Genomic DNA, 22,208 nt, shown 5'->3' on the forward strand with positions numbered 1-22,208 from the left:
GCGCAGCGCGGGGACATGGCGGCCGTGCGGGTGCTGCGGCGGGCGCTGGGCTTGTGCCGGGGCCGCGCCGCCTCGGGGGCCCGCCCGCCCCCTGTGCCCCAGCGCATCGAGGAGAAGCGCCGAGCCGCGCTGCTCGGCGGCGGCCAGGCCCGCATCGACGCCCAGCACAAGCGGGTGAGCCCAGCACAAAGCCCTGTCCCGCTGCCGCCGGGCGCACGCTGGCCGGGGAGGGCAGGCCGTGCACGGTGGGCTCTGCTCGGCTCTGGGGACTCGCGGCTTCGCGTGGCACCTGTAGACGCCCCTTTGCGGGAAAGTTTCTTCAAGCAGCGCTTAAGACTGCATTGCCTGTTACTCTGGGTAGAAAAAAGAACAATTGCTTTACTAATTCCTTTACTTCAGAGTGGTTACCGAGTTTGGCTGCAAAATGTATGAGAGGTAGTGTAGACAGAAGTTGCAACTTCTGCCTGTCAATGGTAAGTCAATTCTAGGTTGCTTAACACTTCTGAGCAACAGCTTCATCTTTACTCCTCTGTTGCAAATTTAAGCTGATCTCTGAGATGAGAGCAAAGAGTTAGAAGAGTGGAAATAAGGCAGAGGAAAAGACAGGTGGGAGGGATGACAACAGGTGGGTTTTTAGTCTCCTGCCCCTGTCGTTCAGAACGTAGGCAGTGCTGATGGGGGTGACAGCAGAGGTTTCCTGTTTCTCTTTATTGCTTCTTGCTGGGAGACCTTTTCAGTGTAGTGCAAGATGGTTTGTAGGCATCCAGGGGGTGGGAATGGCGGTTCCCATGAAGGCTTCCTCAGTGATCACTCTGCCTGTCAGCAGTGTCCCTCCCCAGTTATACAACATCTGAAGAGAGTTCAGTCTGGCTGAGTTACGTTCAGGACACTGACACACCAATATACAAGCACTTCTGCATGTCTAGGGCCTCGAACAGCTTATGTTTTATATAAACTAAAACTTTGGCTTACATTAGGCTTTCCTGCATTTCCTGCTTTTCATGAGCTTTTTGGCCTACTGGTCAGATGTTTTGTAGAAGCTGAGCTGTGTTACAATGTCATGTTGATGCAGGGTCATGTCATCCCCTAAAGGAGACAACCCACGTGCCCTGCCCTTTGCAGACAGATGCTTACCATGGTTGGAAAGAACAGATTTGTTTGATAGGTTAAGATATAAAGAACTTTGCAGTCATTTTTTACTACATAACACTGAGCAAGGGACATGTGTATCTAGTCAATGTATTCTGTTCTTGTTCTTGGCCATTTCACTGTTACCCTACTTTTGCCTGTAACAGTGTCCAGAAGGAAAAGCCAGAAGGATTTTGTCAGGAGATCCCTGCAGGCTGTCACACTTCCTCTTCTCTCTTATTTACTGCAATCAAATAATATTTGAGTGCAGTGAATTGAACCCTGAGCTATTGGGGAGGACCGGTCTAGCTGTGGAAGGGTTCCCTGGTTAAGAATAGAAAAAAGGCCTTAATTTAAATGTGTAGGCAAAAATAGCTGTGATGCATTTGTATCCTGTTGAAAAGTCTCTGAGATTGTTTCCTTTCTCCTGTGGTAGTGCTGCTCCAACAGTCAGCCTTCTTTTCAGAATCTGGCTTGCATGAGGTTTGTTTTTGAGGAGGATAATCACTGCACAGGCTATTTGCAGATTTGGGGGCCTGCAGTTGCTTAATGGACGCTGTGTAACAGATCAGGTGAGGTTCTGCTTGATTAAGCTGCATCTGCTGGGGGTCAGCAAACAGCCAGAATCACCTGATGGCTCTGTTAATTGTTGCTTGCTCTGTTAATTGTTGCTTGCTCTGTTTTAGGGAAAGCTGACAGCAAGGGAACGAATTCTGCTGCTGTTGGACCCCGACAGTTTTGATGAATATGACATGTTTGTGGAGCACAGATGTACTGACTTTGGGATGGACTCTAGTAAGAATAAGGTAGTTTTATTTCATATAACTCTTGTTTCAGTGTCCTCTGCTGTGCAGCTAGCCCACTGGTTGAAAATGGGCTCTTCTGTTCACATGTGATTTTTACTATTTGTTTTCTCTTTATGTATAATTTTGTTTTGTAAATTTGCTCTCATTACTCTCAGTTTCCATTTAATACCTTACAGAGGTTTCTGTTGTCTAAACTTGATACCTTTTTTATAAGTTCACCTGTTTGGTTCAAATACCTTCCTGGGAATTGTCTTAGATTTGCATTTTAAACAGTAGAGGAGGCTGCAGAGCTTTGTTGATGCAATTTCGTCAATCAGATCAGATATGAGGAGAAAATCAAGGTAGATATTTCTGTTTCCCTACAGGTAGGATTAGAGTTATTGGATGAAACAACTCAGATCTATATTTATATAGATCTATATATAGATTTATATAGCCTGCCAAACTACAGTCATAAAATCCTTGAGGGCTTTACAATCTGATCTGGATGTTTGGAAGTCCCAGCATTTGTACTGCTCAGTCAGCCATTTGCACCCTGCTTGCTAAGGCACTTTGTGGCTCTGTGGCCATGTATCCTAAACCAACATGGTACAGGGGTTCCACACACACAGGGAAAATCTGTGCCCCCCAAAGTCTCTCACCATAATGTTGATGCCTGATAATGTTCTACCTGGGGAAAGTGTTCTGCTGTGCTTTGGGAGAAGACACCAATGAGCTGCTGGGATCAGTGCCTGGTGCTGGTGTGCCTGTTCACTTCCTGTAGCCAAAGGCTGTTTGCTGTGGGTTGTTGGTGTAGGGTGAGGAGCTCTCTGTGTGCCCTGTGCTGCACACAGTGACTACAACTTCTGTTTGTGCAGCTCTTAAACCACTTCATTGGGTTTGAGTCCTTCAGGTTGTGGATGAGGGAGGGGACAGCAGGGTTCCAGCAGAGGTGCTGGGAGTGGCAAAGGTGAAGGATTTGTTTGTTGGGTCAGATGGGAGGCTGATGACACTTGGTGCTGGGAAGGATGTTGTGTTAGACCTCCTCCCCTCTCAGGGAATAGCAGAGCAAACATCTTCTCTCCTCTGTGTTTTCTTACTCTGTTCCCCAGCAAACTCAAATAACAGCTCGAGTTGCCTCTCATTGAGTTACTCCATGCTGCATCTCACACTCTTGATAACAAATTGCTATTTCTGAAAATAGGAGGGGCAGCAGAGTCCTGAGTGTGACAAGAGAGTTAATTTTTTCCCTTGTGCTTCAGAATTCACCCTTCAGTGAGCTGCAGATTGTGTTTACAGAGCACAGTTTCACAACAGATGACCTAACTGTGGCCACTGAGCTGGAATATTAGTTTAGCATTGAATTTCTCAGAGTCCCTGGAACTTTCTGAGGGTAGGGTAGGTCTTGTGCTCACATCCAGGCTGCTCTGTGGGCTGCTGGGGCTTTTGGGAGTCACCTTCACGTGGCAGTGGCTGAAGTACAGGTGTGTGCTGCTGTTCTGTGTGCCAGGGGCTGAGAGCAGTGCTGTGTGTGAGCATGAGAAAAGGCACCAGGCAAGTGTGACCTTCCTGACAGCAGACCTCCTGGGCATGAGTGCTCCTTAGAGTGTCCCTGCAGCACACACTTCCCTTTTTTCCTTCCTTTTTTTTTTTCATTTTAATACCAAACAACAAGAAGCACTTCAGTGCCTGAAATTCCCTTTTTCAACACCTCAGAGGTTTGTGCACTATGTCCATTCTTTCAAAAACATCAGCTAGTCCTGATAAAAGGTACATCCTATCCTATCTCTGAGGGCATGATTTGTCTTAATTTCAGATCTTCTAAATTTGAAGGGAAGTTCCATGATCTTTGCTCTAATACATAGTGAATATGTGATATTACCTCTAAGGTTTCCTTTTCACAGCTGGGGAAAATCTTTGTGGAGCCCCCACTGCAGACATGGAAGATGAGACCTCCCAGGAAGTCAGTCTTTGCTTTGTCTTAGTAGGAGTTTGTGGAAATTTTAGTAGACATCATTTGTTGCATTTTCAATTCATTTGTCTGTTTTTAATGCAGTATCCTGGTGACAGTGTGGTGACTGGCCGTGGACGGATTAATGGCAGACTAGCTTATGTTTTCAGTCAGGTAAAGTTTTACTTGTTTTTAAGTAGTGTGAACTTATTTCAAAGGATAAGTTCACAATAGTTCAGTGTGGCCAGGTAGCAATGTACCTGTGGGAGGAAGCAGGGCAGCCTCAGACAAGAAAAAGCAAAATAGCTTGTGATAGATAGCATATAAATAGATAAAATAGACTTTTTATGTTAAAATATATTTTTTATATTAAAATAAAAGTATTTCAGAGGAAACATCTTAGGTAGAGACTTATCTTGGTCACTCACTGTGAAAGGCTTTCTTTCAGATCATTAGTAAGTGCTGCTCTGTTCTGGGCCACAAAGTAGCCTTTGTTCCATTTGCTGTCATGGCCAAAGTGGCTGTTGCTGTGTTACCTTGGAGCAAGGCATAGACTCTGCCTTTTTTGTCTTGGATGTGTGCTCCTTCCAAGGAGAGTCACTGTTACATGGGCTTGAACATGTGGAGAGGAGCCAAACACAAACCTTCATTTTAGAACACAAGTAGGGGGCAGTTTTTGTATTAGTAGAATTGAAGAGTGCCCCTTCATGATACACCCCTCCCTTTTTATATTTAAAGACCTTTTCCCTCCAAATTGAGCTGCCTCCCGAGATGCTGAACCTTTTTGGTTCAAATGTTAGTCATAGCCACGCTGTCTCTGTCCACACAATTTTTGGGGCTTCTTTGGGAGTAAGACTTGGGACATAACTCATGAGTCTAGAATGGTGATGTGTGTCCAGGTTTGTGTTTCCTCCTTGTGAAGGATGCTTGTATGGAGCTGGGATCATCTGCAGGCTGCACTGAGGGAGTCAGTTGTTTTGAAGTAGCATACCAAATATAGAGCACTGCAGGATTATGTTGTTTACTAGCAATAATTGACAACATTTTACTGAAATTATTCTTTCCCTAATCTGAAAATTTGCTGTATTTTCAGGATTTTACTGTATTTGGAGGCAGTTTATCTGGAGCTCATGCCCAGAAGATCTGCAAGGTAATGCGGCACGGAAGAAAACCAAAAAAATTGTCAGCATTTTTTTTTCTGTCTGTTGTGATAATGACTTTGGAGAAAATGTTTGGTGACTGGCTTTAGTGGGCTCTGACGTGTGCCATGCCTGAGAGTGGTGCCTCTGGGAACTTTCTGAGTGTGAGTGAGCTTTTCCAGGTAATGCACACTTTGTTACATTAAGTTAAATCTTCTACTCTGCTGCAAAGGGTGAGAGACTTGCCAAGTACAAATATAAATTACCTACTCGTTGTCCACTGGAGAAAAGAGGAATGAATTCAGAGAAGCTTTTTCTCTAAACAGTGTGCTGTGAAAGTGTGTAATATTTAAAAAGAAAGCAAATGTAACAAGTAAACAGGCTGAGGATAAACAGTTTTACAACTTTGAGGTCACCTTGACCCTGAGAGTTTCTCTTATCAAACACTTGTGGCTATTTATTCCTGTTTGTCTGCTTGTCTTGTGAGAAGGGTTTTTGAATCCCAGGACTGGGCAGACAAGAACTCTTTCATGGGTGAGTGTTGAGTGGTGTGAACTGCGAAATCTTCCTGAATTTTCTTGCCATGGAATCAGAAACAAGATTTTTGCTGTGGAAAGGCACAAGGCATTTTATGCTGTGGAAATAACTACTCCTTGCCATAGGCTCCTCAGGAGTGTGTGGGTATAAAGTAGAAAACATGAAGACTTTGGGCTCAATAACAACTATTTGGTTTTACCTGGTCTTGATATTGGGAAGGACTTGAATTACCCTTTGACAGTGGAGCTTTGTGGTGTCTGTACTGGGGAGGGATGGAATGGCACTGGAATGATGGGATGCTTTCTGTGGGTTTCCTTTGATCTCTTCTTTCTAAAGCAGCAGGGTCTGATCACAGAGCTAGAAAAAATGTGGGTTGGGATTGGTGCTGTTCTTGGTGGGCTCCAAAGCTGGAAGGCTCTAGGGGAATGAGTTGCTTTGGGGCTCAGTCTTTGTCAGTGTTTTAGGAAGAACTTGGAAGAGCCTTGGGAAAAAAATCCATATACAGGTCCCTGGAAAACAGCAGAACAGGGAATTCTAGGACTGTACAGAGTAGTTACCACCAGCTCCTGTTTGTGCTGGAGTTTTGGGTCTCCTGCCCACTGACTTGAGTGGCACCAAGTGTAGTTTCTGTGTTTCTAGGTAATATAAAATTCAAGGTTGATGCTACAAGCACTCTGAAAGATGGGACTGGAATTGTAAATCACTTACAAGTTAAAGATTGTCTGAAATAATTTTATTGCAATGATTGAAAGGACGGGGAAAAGCAACATCAAAATTCAAAATGGGGATTAAGTGATGTTTTACAAAAATTATTTAGGAGCTAAAGCAGATCTTGAGGTTAAAACAGATCTTAACATAATGTGCCAGTGCTGTAGTGTTATGAAAATGGCAGACATTTTAGTGGAATTCAATAATCAGGAATATTTTGTGCAAGGAATGTAAGGAATTCAGTCCTCCTACTTAAGGCTCTGTTATAGTATTGTGTATGATCTTGAGGCAAATAACCAAAATGATCAGAGCCCTAGAAAACAGGATGTGGGACTGAATTGATGGTGCTTAGCCTAGAAACATGAAGAGGAATATGAAGACTGAAAAGAGATTTGAGGTACTTGAATGTTCCCAAAAGTAAAGGCCAAGAATAGCTAATTGCTCTCCCTCAATGCTGTGTATCAAGACAAATGTAATGTTTAAATTCTGGAGCAAAGATGTAATTTAGTCCTCCCAGAGCAGTTCTAAAAAGGGTAATCAAGCATTAGAATATATAGCTTAGAGAGATTCCACAGCCACCACTGCAACAAACTTTGAGGAGTAGATGAGACCTCACTGAGGGGATGTTTGAGGTGCAGTTGAGGCCCCTTGTGAACAGGGGGAGACCTCAGCTGCACAGGCCCCCTCCTGGGACTGTGTCACTCACACTGCATTATCCAAATCCAGTGCTGAGTGTGGAGATGCCCAGCTGGGAAGGCAGATATTTTTTTGGGGTTCAGCTTAGCTGGGTCAGTACTGAGGAGTTTGTGTTCATCACTAGATCATGGATCAAGCTGCCATGGTTGGAGCCCCCGTGATTGGGCTGAATGACTCAGGAGGAGCTCGTATCCAGGAGGGAGTGGAGTCCTTGGCAGGCTATGCAGACATCTTTTTGGTGAGTAGGCTGCTGGATGGACAGGGAGTTTGGCATCCTCAAAGGTGGGCACAACATGCAAGTGGGTGTTTGTAAGTAGATGTTAAGGTTATTGTTCTGTTACAGCCAAAGCATAAAAGGATAATAAGACTCAGACTTTGGTTCTTTTCTTGGCTTTGGACAAATGTACCTATGTCTTAAACAAGGGTCATGCTGAGCTCTGTAATCCAATGTGTAGTGAGAATGGGGATGTCCAGTGTTGATTGCTCTGGTGAAAGTTTTATGTCCTAGAGGATTTTTGTGGTTAATACAGAAATTTTTCCCCAAGGTGCACTGCTGCTCATTTTTTCACAGAAATGACATTCTTTTATATGCTGCTAAAGTACTTTGCATCAAATTGCGTGCACAGAACACTGTCCTTTCAGTAGGAAAGCTGGTGGGATGTCAGGTCAGTCAGATGCTGCCAGGTTTTGGGTGGTGCAGTCTGGGAGGAACAGTTACAGTAAGTTGTTGTGACCCACTTGAGCACCAAGCAGTGTAAGTGGATTTTTGAACAACACACCATCCATGCTGGATGGCAACCATTCACCTTTGTGTAAACTTCAAGCCAGTGCAGAAACCTGATTTTAAAAAAATCCCTCCCTCAGCTGGTCAGTAAGCTTGCTTCTACCTCTGAGCACAGTGTACCTACACATTCAAATGTCAGGGACATCCACTCCTTCCCACTGCAGCCTCACTGCAGGTTTTTCCCTGGCAGCATCTGTTGAGGTGGCTCATGGTATCTCCTTTGCAGTCATTGCATGGCATAGGGAATCAGCTGTATGGGAACAGAAATAAGAAACTCATTTTGGTTCAATTTGCATCAAAAGATTCTCTCCAGATCTTTGTCTGCCAGTAGATAAAACAGTCCTGTTTGTGACGGTGAATTCTTGCAGAATCTGGGCACAGATTTAAAGACACATTTCTTTGGTAAAACCATTTTTTTTTTTCCTATTCCAGAGAAATGTTTTGTGTTCTGGTGTCGTTCCCCAAATCTCCCTTATCATGGGTCCTTGTGCTGGTGGGGCCGTGTATTCTCCTGCCTTAACTGATTTCACATTCATGGTGAAGGTAAGGGTTTGTCCTGAGCTGCTGCTGGTGACATTGATCACACACTAAGTGACCATATGGGAATGGGTATTTTCCAAGATGATCTCCTGCTTTGGATTTATATTTTGCATGAAAAGTTGAGAAAAAACTTTCCCAGCTAACTTGTGGACAATTGCATTTTCAGTGGATTTTTAATGCAATGCAGCCTTTTAAAGAAATTTGTCCCTCTTCTTATTTTAAGGGAAGTCTCTAGAGGCTGTGGCTGTTCCTTAGGTGCTTTTGCAGCTTGGCACTGGCATTCACTGTTTCTGCTTTTCCCTTTCCCCCAGGACACATCCTACCTATTCATCACTGGGCCTGACGTGGTGAAGTCTGTGACCAATGAAGATGTCACCCAGGAGCAGCTTGGGGGTGCAAAGACACACACTGCAGTGTCTGGTGAGAGCTGGGGGCTTTACTGAACATGCTAATTGTGCTCAAAGTAAATGAGTAGTTCTGGCTGGACGGTCCATTGGCCAATCCAGATGAGTCTAAGGGACAAAGCTCTGCCTAAGCACAGTATCTGACTCTGCATCTGCTTTCCTACAGCTCCTATTTAGTAACAGAACACAAAGGAAGAGTGGGAATGTGGGAGAGTTCTGGGATTTGGAAGAGAAAGTAGCAAACCCACAAAAGATGCTAGAAGTGGGAATACTGTCAGGGAGTAGGGCTTAGTGAAGTCAGCCTGGGGTGGGGTTTTTTATTGTCCAGACATTTGCATGGGTTGAAAGATTCTCAGCAGTCCCTTGTTTGCTCACTAATGTGATTGATTGAACTGTTTAACTACAAACCAAGTGCATGTGAGCTGAAGCACTTCTTCCCTCTTTTCCCCTCTGTGAAAACGTCTGTGAGTCATGAATCTTCTAAAGACTCGAATGACTGTAGGATCTCAAGTTTTGTGTGAACTGAGCTGATGATGAACCAAAACCACACACACAGATGCTGCCCAGATCCAGCCCTTTTATAAAAAGCACTTGTAGTCCAACACTTGGGTGCAGCACAGAATTCCAGAAGGCTGGAGTCAGGTAGGGCTGTGCCAGCTGATAAACCACTTCACATTATTTTAAATATGAGGTCAACAACGCAGACCTGTTCTGGAGGAAGTTTGACACAGCACGTGTTTTCTAGATATTTTCAGCTGGTCAGATTTGGTGGCTTAATGTTCCTGATTGTTAACAGCTCAAGTTTAAAGAGTCCTGCTGTTGCTTGTTTCTATCTTTATTGGTATCAGTTTGGGAAGGAAAGCTTGTACAATGATTTCCATACCTGCTGTGCTGTGTCTGTGCAGGAGTTGCACACAGAGCCTTTGAGAATGACATCGATGCTCTGCTGAACCTCCGAGAGTTCTTTAATTATTTACCCCTGAGCAACCGGGACCCGGCTCCAGTGTGCGAGTGCCATGATCCCAGGTAAGGGCAGCCTGGCTGAGCTCAGGGCTCTCTGAGCACTGCATTTCATGGCTTCTCTGGCTTATAGGCACAGAGATAGGGGTGTTCTGTGCCTGGGATCTTGGCAGATAATTCTGCATTCTGATACGTGAATATGGGAAGTGTTCCAACGTGTGTGTGTTTGCTGTTAGGTTTAATTCTGTTTTCTGAAAGGATTGTTGTCCAGGCTGTGTGCAGAATGTGGGGAAAAGCAATCTCTGCTCAGGTGGGCTGCCCAGTCCCTTGGAAGGAGTGAGAGAGGTAGGAATAGCACAGTGAGTGGCAGTGGGGAGAACTTGCCCTGTTCTGTCACCTGTGTCTGTTGGATGAGTTCTGCTCACAAGGGTTAGAGGTGGGCAGGCAACAAGGAGGCAGAAAGCTTTGTGTGTTATGTACTTGTCTCAGGCTCATTGTGGAGTTGGCAACATAATACAGGAAGAACTTGAGTCATTTCAAGAGGGGAAAAATGGCAACTGTCTGGACTTTTATCAGGGAAATTTTCCAGGAGCTGAGAGACAGCCAGAGAGCACGGGACACTGAGCAGAGAGCCTTGCTAGGGCTGGAAGGCAGAGAATGTCAGTGGAGTAAACGCATTTTGACCCAAGCTCCAGTTGCACTCGAAATTCAGCCCTTTCCCTAGGGAACCCTCAAGAGGCTGTTGCATTCTCCTGCATGGGAGTGGTGCCTCAATCTGTTCCTTTCAGCTCCTCACGTGTGTGTGATATGTCCTGGGGCTCTTCATGTGTGATGATTTTAACCTGTGAGTCTGGAAGGTTATTTTCTCCTCATCCCTCACTGTGCTTTTCAGTGTCTGTGTAAGTTTGTTTGGGGAGGTGCTTTTGGATTGATTTTACAAATCACTGCGCTGGTCCCTGAGATAGATTTCTCACTTTTTTAAAAAGAAATTTGCCATTTTCTTTTAGAGAATGGCCAGACAGGTCAATTAATTACTAGCCCAAATTTTTTCTGAGGTAGGTGTTGATCTTTAGGAGTTCATTAAGGTGTGCCAGTCTGGTTCTGTTCTGTTCTCAAATGCTCTGGTTTGTTAGTGACAAAACCAAAGCAAATCTCTTGTATTATTTTCTGAGTTAGGGGATTATATTTGAGGTTATAATGGTCTTTATAAGTATTCAACAAGTTGTACTGGGATAATTGATCTCTACAGACTTGATTTTGGTATTTTAATTTCACTGTAGAAGCAACAGTCCATTTTTAAAATCAATGTACTTTATAACAGACAGTTTATTTGTGAGAAGCAGTCAGTGAGGTTGTAGCTACTAAAGTATAAGAGGTTTGTGTCCCTTAAGAAAAAAAGAACTAATCTTTACAAGGCATGAGGTATAATAAATGCAATTTGTACTAAGAACTTCAGTTTAGTAGCCTTTATACATGTGAAGGCAGATCTATTTGTTAAATTTATCTGGTTTTATAGCAGCATCTCCAATTGTTCTCCCATTTATGGTCTTAATGCACAGATTGGTATTATTTCATCTGGACAAACTGACATCTTAATAGATTCCTTCTGCTTGGGATTGATGTGTTTGATCCTTACAGCTGCTCCAGTCCCAGTCTGTTCCTCTAGAGTAAGCTTTCTTATTGCATTGTTTTCACCACACAAAAAATTGCCACAAATTAAATGTAACCTATTTGTGCTTTTATTGTCAAGTCCTGGGGCTGTTTTCCCCTCTATTTAGGTAAGTTCTTTTTGGTGTTGAAAAATGCCAGCCTTGGCTGCTGAAGCTTGTGTTGGTGAGTGTGTGTTGTCAGTGGCCTGGGTTCCAAGGACTCACAAGTTTCTTGCAGTACCCACTTGTCCCTGGGGAGATGTCCCTGCCTTTGGGAGGTGTCTGATTGCATTGCATTTGCTCTATGGCATGGTGGGATTTTACCTCTGTGTCTCTACAAACTTCTGGAGGAGGTTATTGCCAACTGTTGGTAACCGAGTGCAGTTTCACTTCTGCACTGAATGAAACCCAGTGTCCATCTGGTGAGGGTGTCTCCAGCTGTAACAATGAGCAGCAGCTCTGCCCCACTAAGTGGGAGCTGTGAGAAACACCTCTGAAGGCCAGTGAGTGCAGCAGCAAGCTCCAGATGTCCTGTGTCTGTAGACATTTGAAGGAGATTTTCAAACATGGTATCCTGGATAATGTCTTCATTTTGCTGATGGCTATTTTAATGCTGTTAAAATTTCCTTCAGCTCTATGAATTTATGGGAGCAATAATTTCATCTTTTTCCTTCTACCCTTTGGGTACCACAGGTCACAGGACAGAGCTTGGAGCACATTGTATCTACTTCACACTCAAGAAAGTTTAGAATTGTTTTTATCTTAGGGTTTAGTATGTTAAAACAAGTTTAACTTCTTCACATTAAGGTTCCATTATATCATTTTATGGAAGTGTTTGTGTGCAATATTTGTATTTGTATGGAAAAAGCACTTGAAGTGTTGCTCTGAGGTTTGTTCTATAAATAGCTGTGTCTCTTCCCTTCCCTGCAAGGGGCAGTGCTTCCCTCATCCCATGTGTCTGAGGGAGCACAGAGACAGCCATGGGGCTGCATTTTAAACTTTCGTCTGACTCTGTCAAACTGCACATCACTTCCTTCAGTTTTGAATTGTGTGTCTACAGCCTTGTGCTGTCTTATTCAAAATGTACTAAATCCTGGCATTATTAAAATATTAATTCAGTAAGAACTCCCATAGAAACACCATTTGTTACAGAGATCACTATTTTTATGGAATAGCACAAATATTATACTCCCTGAAACCTTCTCAATGGTGACTGATAAAAATTGACACCCCTGCACTGAGGCCTCAGACCCAGTGGGTGCCACTGCTGAGTGGATCCCTAATGAGGGTAATGTGATCAAAGCTGGGGAACTGATCCTGTCACTGCTGATGGCAGGGCAGGATCTGTGTTACAGGAAAACTCCACGTGAAAATGTGTCACTGTAAGTGGAGAAACAGGCAAGAGTCTAAAACACCTTGGGCAGTACAAGAGCCCAAGATGGACAACTGGTCACAAGTTTTCACACTTTTATAAGTTTTGGTCCATTTACATATTGGGGTCAATTGTCCAATTACAGCTTCAGGTTATGAAGTCCCATCTCCTGGTTTGCTCTCCTCAATTTGCTGTTGTTTATGCTTTTTGGGCCTGAGACTGTAACATTTGTCCTTGGTTCTCAAGCTGGAAAAGGATTGTTTTGTCTAACTACCCTGTGAAGAGAATTACTAACACTTAATACGAAGTTCAGAGTCACATACTAAGGCAGTAGAGAATGTGAAAAATATGAAAGCTAAAACTTAAGGCATCAGCCACACCCGTGTGTCCCGTGAGCCGGCAGTGCCCCCTGCAGCCCAGCCGCCTCCCGGCCGTGTCCGCACAGCCCCGCCGGGCCGTGCTGCTCGGGCCTTCCTAAGCACAGCTGCCTCTGGAAGAGGGGGCTCCTTCAGCAGGAGGCTGCTCAGGCTGCCCGAGATTAAGAGAAACGGTTCTTTTCTCCATATCTGAGGAGGTTCTGAAGTTTCTGAGAGGTGGAAATGTTTACTTGAATTTTTGGTCTTGGTATTAATTTAGTCTTTAAGTGTTGTTGCTCACACTTGCTCTCCACAGTGACCGTCCTGTTCCAGAGCTGGACACCCTTGTCCCAAGTGAGTCAGCCAAGGCCTATGATATGCTGGATATCATACACTCCGTAAGTCTGACGGTGTTCACATTAAAGATGCAGTTATTACATTCTGGATCTAAATAATTGACAGAAACCAGGAGAATGGCACTGAAGATATAGATACTGTTACTTATTTATTTCAGTCTTTATAAGTTACTTTCTACCTGTGTAGTAGCTACCTGTATATGGGCAACAAAAACTGCAGGGGAAAAAAAATATTTTAACAGAATCCCAAGATTTGTTTTCAGGATATATCTCATGTTGTATACACAACTATACAGATGAAGGATGCTGCAATTTAGTTCTTTCTGGGGTCAGAACCCCCCTTGAGTTTGTTGCCTGGCCCCTCCCTGAACCTTGGTGCTTCTGTCTTGGATTCTGGCACTTCTCTATAAAAGTAATAAAGTACCCAGAATGCAGAGATTTACCCTTCCCTGTTTATGCTAAGAGATAATGTACATATGCAGTACGAGAAAATACGTGTCTATTTTTTTGAAATTACAAAGTTTGCAACTGGCTGCATTTAGACTCATTTTAGTGGTGAAAGCAAGCTCAGGGTATTTTTAATCCCTGGATTCTTCCACTGTGATTTTCAGCACTGTGTGTAATGAAAGTTAAAAGGTGGCATGTAATAGAAATCATTAGGTGAATTAGGAGAAAACCCTCAAGCCCTCCTACAGATTTTGGGAAGTATTAAGGAAAGAAATAACACCACTTTTATACTGCTTACATTTTTCACAACTTTTTTAAGACTGAGGCTAATGAAATGACTGGCACACTGCAGTGTATATGGGAACAGCTGCCAAAACCAGATGGAACTGGGGAATCCTGCTGGAAGCCCAGGTAGCCATGTGTAGGTGTCGCTACTGCTCCATGGATCATTCTGATCTCCTGGAACGTGCTGAGTTCTGCTCGTGCCTCATGCACCAGGGCTGTGCCTTGGCAGGGCACACACTGAGCTCCACTGAGGGAAGTGCAGCCACACGGGTGTGTGCTTCCAGGTGGATGCTGCCTGGGCACTGTGTTCCCTGCATCCCCTGGGGCACACCCAGCACTGACCCTGGGGTAGCAGGGCTGTGCTGGCTGCTCCAGGAAAGAGAGAGATTACATCAGATGTGTCACGGGGAGCTTCTGAGCTCCAGGAAGTATTGTTTTATCACTGGAAATCGGTCTGTAAGGCTGTTGCTAATTAAGATGAGAGAAAGAAGTTCTTAACATATGATTTGCATTTTGTTCTAAGCCAGAAAGAAGGGCTCGCTTCAGTTACAAACAGTTTTGGTAGTTTCTGTAGTTAATTCTTGCAGTATAGGCTGCAAAGACTAAAAGGTTTCCCTCCCTCTCTTTCCTTCAAAATTCTGCAAGTTCTGAACTGTTTTAAAAGTTGCAATACTAAGGTAACTGAGTTTGTGTTTGCCTGTGTACTTATGCACCTCTGCCTGCCTCCCTTTGCAGATTGTGGATGAGAGGGAATTCTTTGAGATCATGCCGAGCTATGCCAGGAACATCGTGGTTGGATTTGCCAGGATGAACGGACGGACCGTTGGCATCGTGGGCAACCAGCCCAAAGTAGCCTCAGGTTAGAGTCCAGGGTGAGGCTCTTACAGTGCCTTGCCTCTGTCTCTTGCACGCTGGGTAAGGTCGGAGCTGTTAGGCTGTGTGCTCCTCCACTCATTCTGTGGTTTTCCACCGCTTGCTTTGTCTTGACCCTCACTGTAATAGAGCTGTGAAACCAACTGCAGACCATTTCTTTAGTGGCTAACAAGGTGATCTTGCTCCCAGGTGATGAAATCAGTGCTGCATCCAGCCCAGGAGGAGCAGCAGCTGCACACAGGGTGGGGGGTAAGGGTGGGGAGAAGAGCACCACTCATTTGGCAGCAGCCTGCAATTAACTGGGGTTAGTCATAGCATGGAAACCACAGACATCCTTCCTGTGGCAGTAAAATCCCTAAAACTCATCTGTAGGGTGAGGGGACTTTGCTATCTCACTGTAAGTGAACAGTGCAAAGCCTTCAGATGCACAAGTGTGGAGCTCTTTACCTCACATGGTTTGGATCTGAAGGTACAAGGTGCAGCTCTAGCTAAGATCACCCTTCTTAACTGTCCAGGGATTTTACTTTCTCTCCTTACTCAGTAATTTCTGGAGTGACCTTCCCCAATCAGAACATTCTGGTTTTCTCCTTTTTAATTCTTGTATCTATTTGTTTGGGAAAATCAGATGACCCAGTCCGGTGTTTCATTCATTTCATCTCTACAAGATATGACCATCAAGATACTAGACAGAAGGTTTTAATATAAATTTAACCTTCATTTAGCATTTTAAGTTTTAACAGCTCATTTTAACATTTCATATAGAGGCTTTGATACAAAATGTGTTTTGTTTTAATATAGTTGTGAATAATATAATTCTAAATGGCACTGAAACAGAAACACTTCACAGTGTGTCTACCAGAAATGCTGATTTTTCCCAAAGATTATTGGACTGTTTAATGTTTGTGGTTCTTTAATGGAGAACTCTGTAACCTTTCAGTATGACTGATCTGAAAAATACTAATGAAGAGAGAGTTACAGAGAAGCGTTTTAAATTACATGTATGATATTAAACTGTTCTGTTTTGGGATAGAAAGTCTTTGCACACAGGATCAGAAAAATGAAATGAGCCTTTGAGTGTAGCTTGTTCTGTGATCTTAGTTCTAAACCAGGAAAGCTTCATGGCAGATTATCTCCACATTATCTACAGATAAGCTTTTCCTTTGTTTTAAGAAGACAATACAGCTAAAATAGTGTGGTTTGGAGTTACCTTGAATTACTGCAGATCCCTGGAGTTGCTAATCCCTTTTTCTGTGTTCTTAACCTCAGGGTGCTTAGACATAAATTCTTCTGTGAAAGGAGCCCGCTTTGTTCGGTTCTGTGATGCCTTCAACATCCCCCTGATCACGTTTGTGGATGTTCCTGGGTTTCTGCCAGGTATGCCTTACCCTTAGAGTTCATGTGGTGCACTGGTGGTGTTGGTGCTAAAAATCCATTTTCAGAACTCTGAGAAGACTTTTGCTATGGCAGACCTAAACCAGGTTTTAAAATCCCACTTTTTGGGACAGAAACTCTGCATTCTAACTACAGTAGTCATCACAAAGGATAGTGCCTAACTCACCAGTGTGTCAGGAGTCACAAGGCTTTGCTGGAGTTACCTAAGGAGAGAGACACATCACACAGTCAGGTAGTACTGCAGTCTCCAGCAGCCTGCCAGAGACACTGGGATGGCCAGTTTGCCAGGGTCAGGCCTGGGGACACCATGCACTGGGAAGCTCTGTCCTACTGCCAAAAGCTGTGACTGTGACCTGTGCAAGGTGAAAAGCTGCATTCCCTGGAGATGCTGCCCTTGTTCTAAGGGGTGTGAGGTTACACTGAGGGCTGTATTGTACCAAGGTAAACGCTGAGCTGTGTTTTCAGATGCTGTTTGCCCTCCACAGCTCTTGCTGGGCAGGGTGGCAGCAGCAGACCCTGCACAGGCTGTGCTGGGCCAGGGGAGGCACTGCTGGCTCTGGGAAGGGAGCAGTGGCAGCCGGGGCCACTTGAGGATGTTCCACCCACATCTGCTGCACCTGCTGCCCAGAGGGGCTGGTGCAGCCCTGTCACTCAGACCTAGGGCTAAACCAAGGTTCTTTTGCTCTGGGTAGACACAAAGGAGAAAATCCCAACCAAATAGTCTCAAGAGACAAAAAACACTAAAGTTTACTGGAAAACTATAGAAAATTAAGGAACATTAGCAAAACAGTAAATGCAGGATAAAATCACTTATCAAAACATAGACTTAGATCACTGAACATAGAAAACCTTTAAACCCATTCAATGTCACATTCTGTAAGAAGAGAGAAGAAGAAGAAGGAAGGGAGAAAACCAGAAAGACAGAAAAGATACAGAAAAATAGCTTCCAGTTCCTAGGTTCCAGTGATGTAAAACTCCAAGATAAAGGTAAAGGACAATGTGCTTGCCTCATGCTCAGGCTTCTTAAAGCCTCTTAGATGCTCCAAGACACTTCTCAGTGGAAAATGCCTGTGTTTAGAGGTACATCAGTGGGGAAAGGGCTGTGATGAGCCTGCTTTCAGCACAGGCTCTCTGAGCAAGTAATATTAAAATGACCCATTACAAAACAGGTTGAGAGGGAACTATAAATGTTAGACAATCAAATCTAATGTTAATACTGTTGTATAAACCATGGTTTACCTTGAGGCCTCTGCTGTTCTCAAAGGATCAGAATGTGACTATTCTGCATTCCAGTTCCTGTTTTAACACAATGGAGTTGGCACATTTTAACCAGGAGTTCCTCCCCAGTGTAGGCTCAGCCACCTCCTCTGGTACAGACCAGGCCGTGGCTTGGTGTAAGCAGACACTCCAGCAATCCAGATTTGAGCAGTTGCTCAGAATCCAAGAACTATTTCCATATAGCTAATTCAAAGTAGTGACTTGATACTGCACAGTAAATATTGATTGATACTGCACAATAAAATGTTGGTTTGAAAGCAGGTAAATGGAAGGAAAAAAAAAAAAGACGAACCTGAAGAGATGAGACCTGAGGTTTGATTATGATCCAAAAAGTGCTGTGTTTTAAGGAATTTGGCAAGATTAGCCCATTAGCATTAGAAACCTCAGATTAAGTAACAAATTCTGTTTCCTACTGCTGGTCACAGCTGGAGTCTTGAAAATGCTCTAATGTATTTGGTTCCTCGGAAGGTCCCATCTAGCTGAGCTTTGCTTCTCTGACCTTCCATACAAACAGCTGCTACTCTGATTTTTGAGTTGCTCAGTATCTTGCAGAGAACATTGCCTGGCATGATCTTTTCCAGGGTGTTACCATGGCTGTGGTGGTGGTCAGGTTTGCTCCTGGTGGCAGATGATGGTTGTGTGAATTCCCTGGAGTGAAGCAATTCCCTGTCCTTTGCAGGCACGGCTCAGGAGTACGGGGGGATTATTCGTCACGGTGCCAAGCTGCTCTTTGCCTTCGCAGAGGCAACTGTGCCTAAGATCACTGTCATCACTAGAAAGGTGAGCTGGCAAATTCCATGGAGATCATCCAGAGTTCCTTTTGAACTAGTGGCAATTTTAGTTAAACCAAGCTTTGTCTGTCTGTCCCAGTGGTGCTTTCTACCATTGTCACATCTCTGTTTGTCCCATTTGGTAACACCTCTTTGTATAACATTACGAGAGGCCACTTCTATTCCCAGAACACTACCTCAGTTCTTTCCTTCCTCTTGTCTCTGTACCCACCTGGAACTTCCAATTTCTGCTCTCTGCTTTCTCTCTGGAATGCCTTCACTCAAGTACTTGTCCCATGTCACCCAGCCTGTCTCACTAAGGACATGCCATCTGTTTGCAGCAATTCTGCTTTCTTGCCTCTTGAGCCTCCCTCTGCAAACCCAGCACTGGCTGCATCTGTCTCCTGTTGTCTGCAGGTTGAACACTCATGTGTCTTCTTTTCCTCCCCAGACTTCTGCCAGGCTCTACCTCATCTTCCTTTCTCCATAAGGTACCTGACACCCTAGTGCCATAAGCTCTGGGGCTGGCACCTTACAACCTTAGCCTTCTCCCTGCTGCTCTGCCCCTCCTGCTCGTTTTTCTGATACTCCTTTGGCTTATCATGGCAAAAATCAAGAAGATCCTTTGCCTTCTCTGATTGTTCCAAGTATTTCCATGCAGTACTTGTCAATCCTGCAGCCCTGCTGCACTGTTCAGTACGGCCCTGACAGGGACTGCACTGCAGTTTGCTCTGCAGTCCTGCAGTGTCTGTTCATCACTGCTGTCTGGAGCATTTCCAGTTCCAGAGTGGAGCACTGCAGAGCCTGAGTGCTGCATTCTCTGGCCAGGAGATTCCAGAAGCACACTGCCTGGTGGGTTTGTGTGCATGTGCAGGGTGCAGGTTGAGGCCTGCTGGTCTGGATACACACTGACCCCTCCCTGCCTGCCTTGCAGAATGGGCTTTGTCAGCAGCCCCCTTCCTTACTCTTTTGGGGCTCTGGTTGAAGTGGTGTCTGTTCCTAGGAGATGGCTGCCACAAAGTGGAGATGCTCACGCTCTCCTTCAGATAAAAGCCCCAGCTGCTTGGCTCTGGACTAGAAAAAGCTGCAGGTGCAATGCAGGCTGTTGCTGCTGCAGGGCCACTCCTGGAGTGGCTGCCCTGGTTTGTGTCACAGGCCTATGGAGGTGCCTACGACGTGATGAGCTCCAAGCACTTGCGAGGAGATGTGAATTACGCCTGGCCCACAGCTGAGGTGGCCGTGATGGGAGCCAAGGTGAGTCCAGACCCTTCTCACCGCGGTGCAGCTGTGCCCTGCCAGCAGCACCAGTGCCCTGCCAGCAGCACCAGTGCCCTGCCAGCACCATGGGCTGTCCTGGGGCTGCAGGCAGGGCAATGCTGCCATGCCCTCACCTGGAGGGCACGGCCTGAGGGCCTGTCACTGACAGAGCCCTTCTGTTCCCAGGGTGCTGTCCAGATCATCTTCAGAGGAAAGGAGGCAAATGCAGAGGAAGAGTATGTGGATAAGTTTGCAAATCCTTTCCCTGCTGCCATAAGAGGTATGGTTGTCTCCCACACTGTGTTTCACTTGGTTTGCCATTGCATGGAGATAAAGTTGTGCTATTGAATAAACCTTTTGCTAACAATTAAGTTATTTAGGTAAGATCTGAGTTAGAAAGGTGATGCTTAACCACCACCTGTGCATGTGGACAACATCTGGACACAGGACACATCTTCAGCTGCAAAGAGCCTGGTGAAAAGCAGGGACTGCTCTGTAAAGTACATTTTCCATTGTGCAGATAGTAGGTGTCTCAAAATTCAGTCTTTTCCTTTATAGCACAGGTGCTTTGACAATCTGTTATATAGCCCTCAATGCAAAGCAGTGGTCTGAAGAAAGACTAGGGCCAGTTATGTTCTCCAGAACTCTCAGTTCTCAAGTCTTTCCACTGCTTCTACTTTCAGTTTTGGAGCAGTAACTGTGCTCTAAAAGGCAAGTTATATTCAGAATAAAAAAATAGACCCAGGAATGTTTTCTTCTCAGTCTATTTTAAATGTAGTTAATTTATAACTTGTCAACTTATTTATTCCAGCCATTGTTTTGATTTTGCTAACTTATGGGTTAGCCTAGATACAGAAGGCTGGGAGGCAAACACTTCATGGTTGGTCATGTTGAGGGGTTTTTTGTTTCAATCTTTTGCAGGGTTTGTTGATGACATCATCCAGCCTTCGACCACCCGCACTCGCATCTGCCATGACCTCGATGTGCTGGCCAGTAAATCCCAGTCCAGTCCTTGGAAGAAACATGCCAACATCCCACTGTGAGGGTGAGCAGGGGCTGCCCATGCTGGGAGACATTCTGAATACGAGTTCTGGTTAACTCTGGTTAATGGAGGTTTGCTTGGCAATAGAAACAGTTATTTTAATTTTGATTTTTGCTAATAATCATCAATAAATCACAGCATATATTTAATCTGGGGGTCTGACCAGCTCGCCTCTCTAAACCCTTTCTTGGTGGTTAATACTCAACACACCCTGCCCTGTCTGCTGCAGGTGAGCTGTTACTAATTGCTCAAGGTCAAACTTTCCTTGGCTCCCTCTTTCCATAGGCCCTGGAGGTGGCTCAGTCCTGCCTGAGCCACCTCCCACTGCTGGGAAGTCAGACCCCTGTGGAGTTCAAGGGTATTCCACTGGCCACAGACTTTGGAGTCTGACTCGACGTGCTGCACCACTGACTCAGAGAGGAAAATTCTAAGCTTGGGTTCCAGTGCCCTGGAGCCCAGGCCCTGCTGATCCCAGACTCAGTTGTTCTGTTCCTCTGTTAGTCTGGCCTGTGGCAGCTTTTCCCTGCTGCCTGCAGCAGCTGGGTCTCAGAGCCCCAGGACAGAGGTGGGTGGCACAGGAGAGGCACAGCCAGTCCACTCTTAAGAACAGCAGACAAAAAAGGGCAGTTTTGGTGGGACATGCAAACCCTCCTCCCTCAGCAGTGGCTGGAACAGAGACCTCCAGAGGCCCCTTCCAGCCTCCTTTCTCTGGGATTATTTGCCAGCCTCGCCAGGAACCACTGCAGGAGCTGTTACTCTGATCAGCTCTGGGCCTTCTCTTCAGCCCCAGGGCAGTGAGGAACAGCCACTGTCACATTTAGTGCTGCTGCTGTGGTCATCTGGCTGCCCTGAGTAACTGGCATTTGTTGTGTGTGTGACAGAGCCTCCCTACCTGCACTGCAGCTGCTGCTGCTCACACCCAGCACAAGCCTCAAGGAGCAGAGGTAGGACAGCCGTGGGCCAGGCAGCTTCTCTTCCCAGCAAAGTGCAGTGAGTAGAGCTGTGGAGCTTGAGCCTCTACCTGGGGGGGAAAAAGCAACAGCTAAATATCATCTAAAAGCACAATATAAAAGCAGCAGTGCAAGTAGGAGTTGCAGCTCCCCAGGTTTTTGGATGCAGATGGGTTGCAGACACGCTGGCTGTCCTGGATGTGGCCTCTGTATGAAAAGGCTCCTGGTGCTGTCCCAGGGAACAGAGTTGGCTGCAACAGGGGAAGGTAAATGCAAATGCTATTGTGGTGGGTGTCATGGCCATGGTGGGAGCTCCTAGTTAACTGTGAGAAAACTGTAAGGGTTTATAATGCCCAAGATTTCCAAAGGTAAAGCAGGTTTAGAGGCAGAAGCTGTGATAGTTGAAGGGATACATACACAGCTTCTTCAGCTTGCCCAGAGTCAGAAGGAGACAATCCATGAGAACTCCCTTGTCATAAAGAGGAAAGTACAGCTTTGTTAGTTGTTTCCTAACCTCAGTATTGCTACAGACTCCAGCCTCTCTCCCAT

At 45.1% G+C, this 22,208-nt stretch overlaps 1 protein-coding gene across 1 annotated transcript; it reads left to right on the top strand.

Annotated features, from left to right (window-relative positions):
- PCCB (propionyl-CoA carboxylase subunit beta) lies at nucleotides 1-20,858 on the top strand. Its single transcript, XM_054515862.1, has 15 exons — nucleotides 1-174; nucleotides 1,815-1,934; nucleotides 3,970-4,038; nucleotides 4,958-5,014; nucleotides 7,069-7,182; nucleotides 8,161-8,271; nucleotides 8,580-8,688; nucleotides 9,578-9,698; nucleotides 13,326-13,407; nucleotides 14,833-14,951; nucleotides 16,232-16,344; nucleotides 18,320-18,420; nucleotides 19,566-19,664; nucleotides 19,854-19,947; nucleotides 20,589-20,858. Exons 1-15 carry the CDS (start codon nucleotides 16-18, stop codon nucleotides 20,708-20,710), a joined length of 1,590 nt encoding a protein of 529 aa, XP_054371837.1. The 5' UTR covers nucleotides 1-15; the 3' UTR covers nucleotides 20,711-20,858.
- Nucleotides 20,859-22,208: the final 1,350 nt, after the last annotated feature.

This window comes from Molothrus ater, chromosome 10 (genome assembly GCF_012460135.2).
Source record: "Molothrus ater isolate BHLD 08-10-18 breed brown headed cowbird chromosome 10, BPBGC_Mater_1.1, whole genome shotgun sequence".
Classification (NCBI taxonomy): domain Eukaryota; kingdom Metazoa; phylum Chordata; class Aves; order Passeriformes; family Icteridae; genus Molothrus; species Molothrus ater.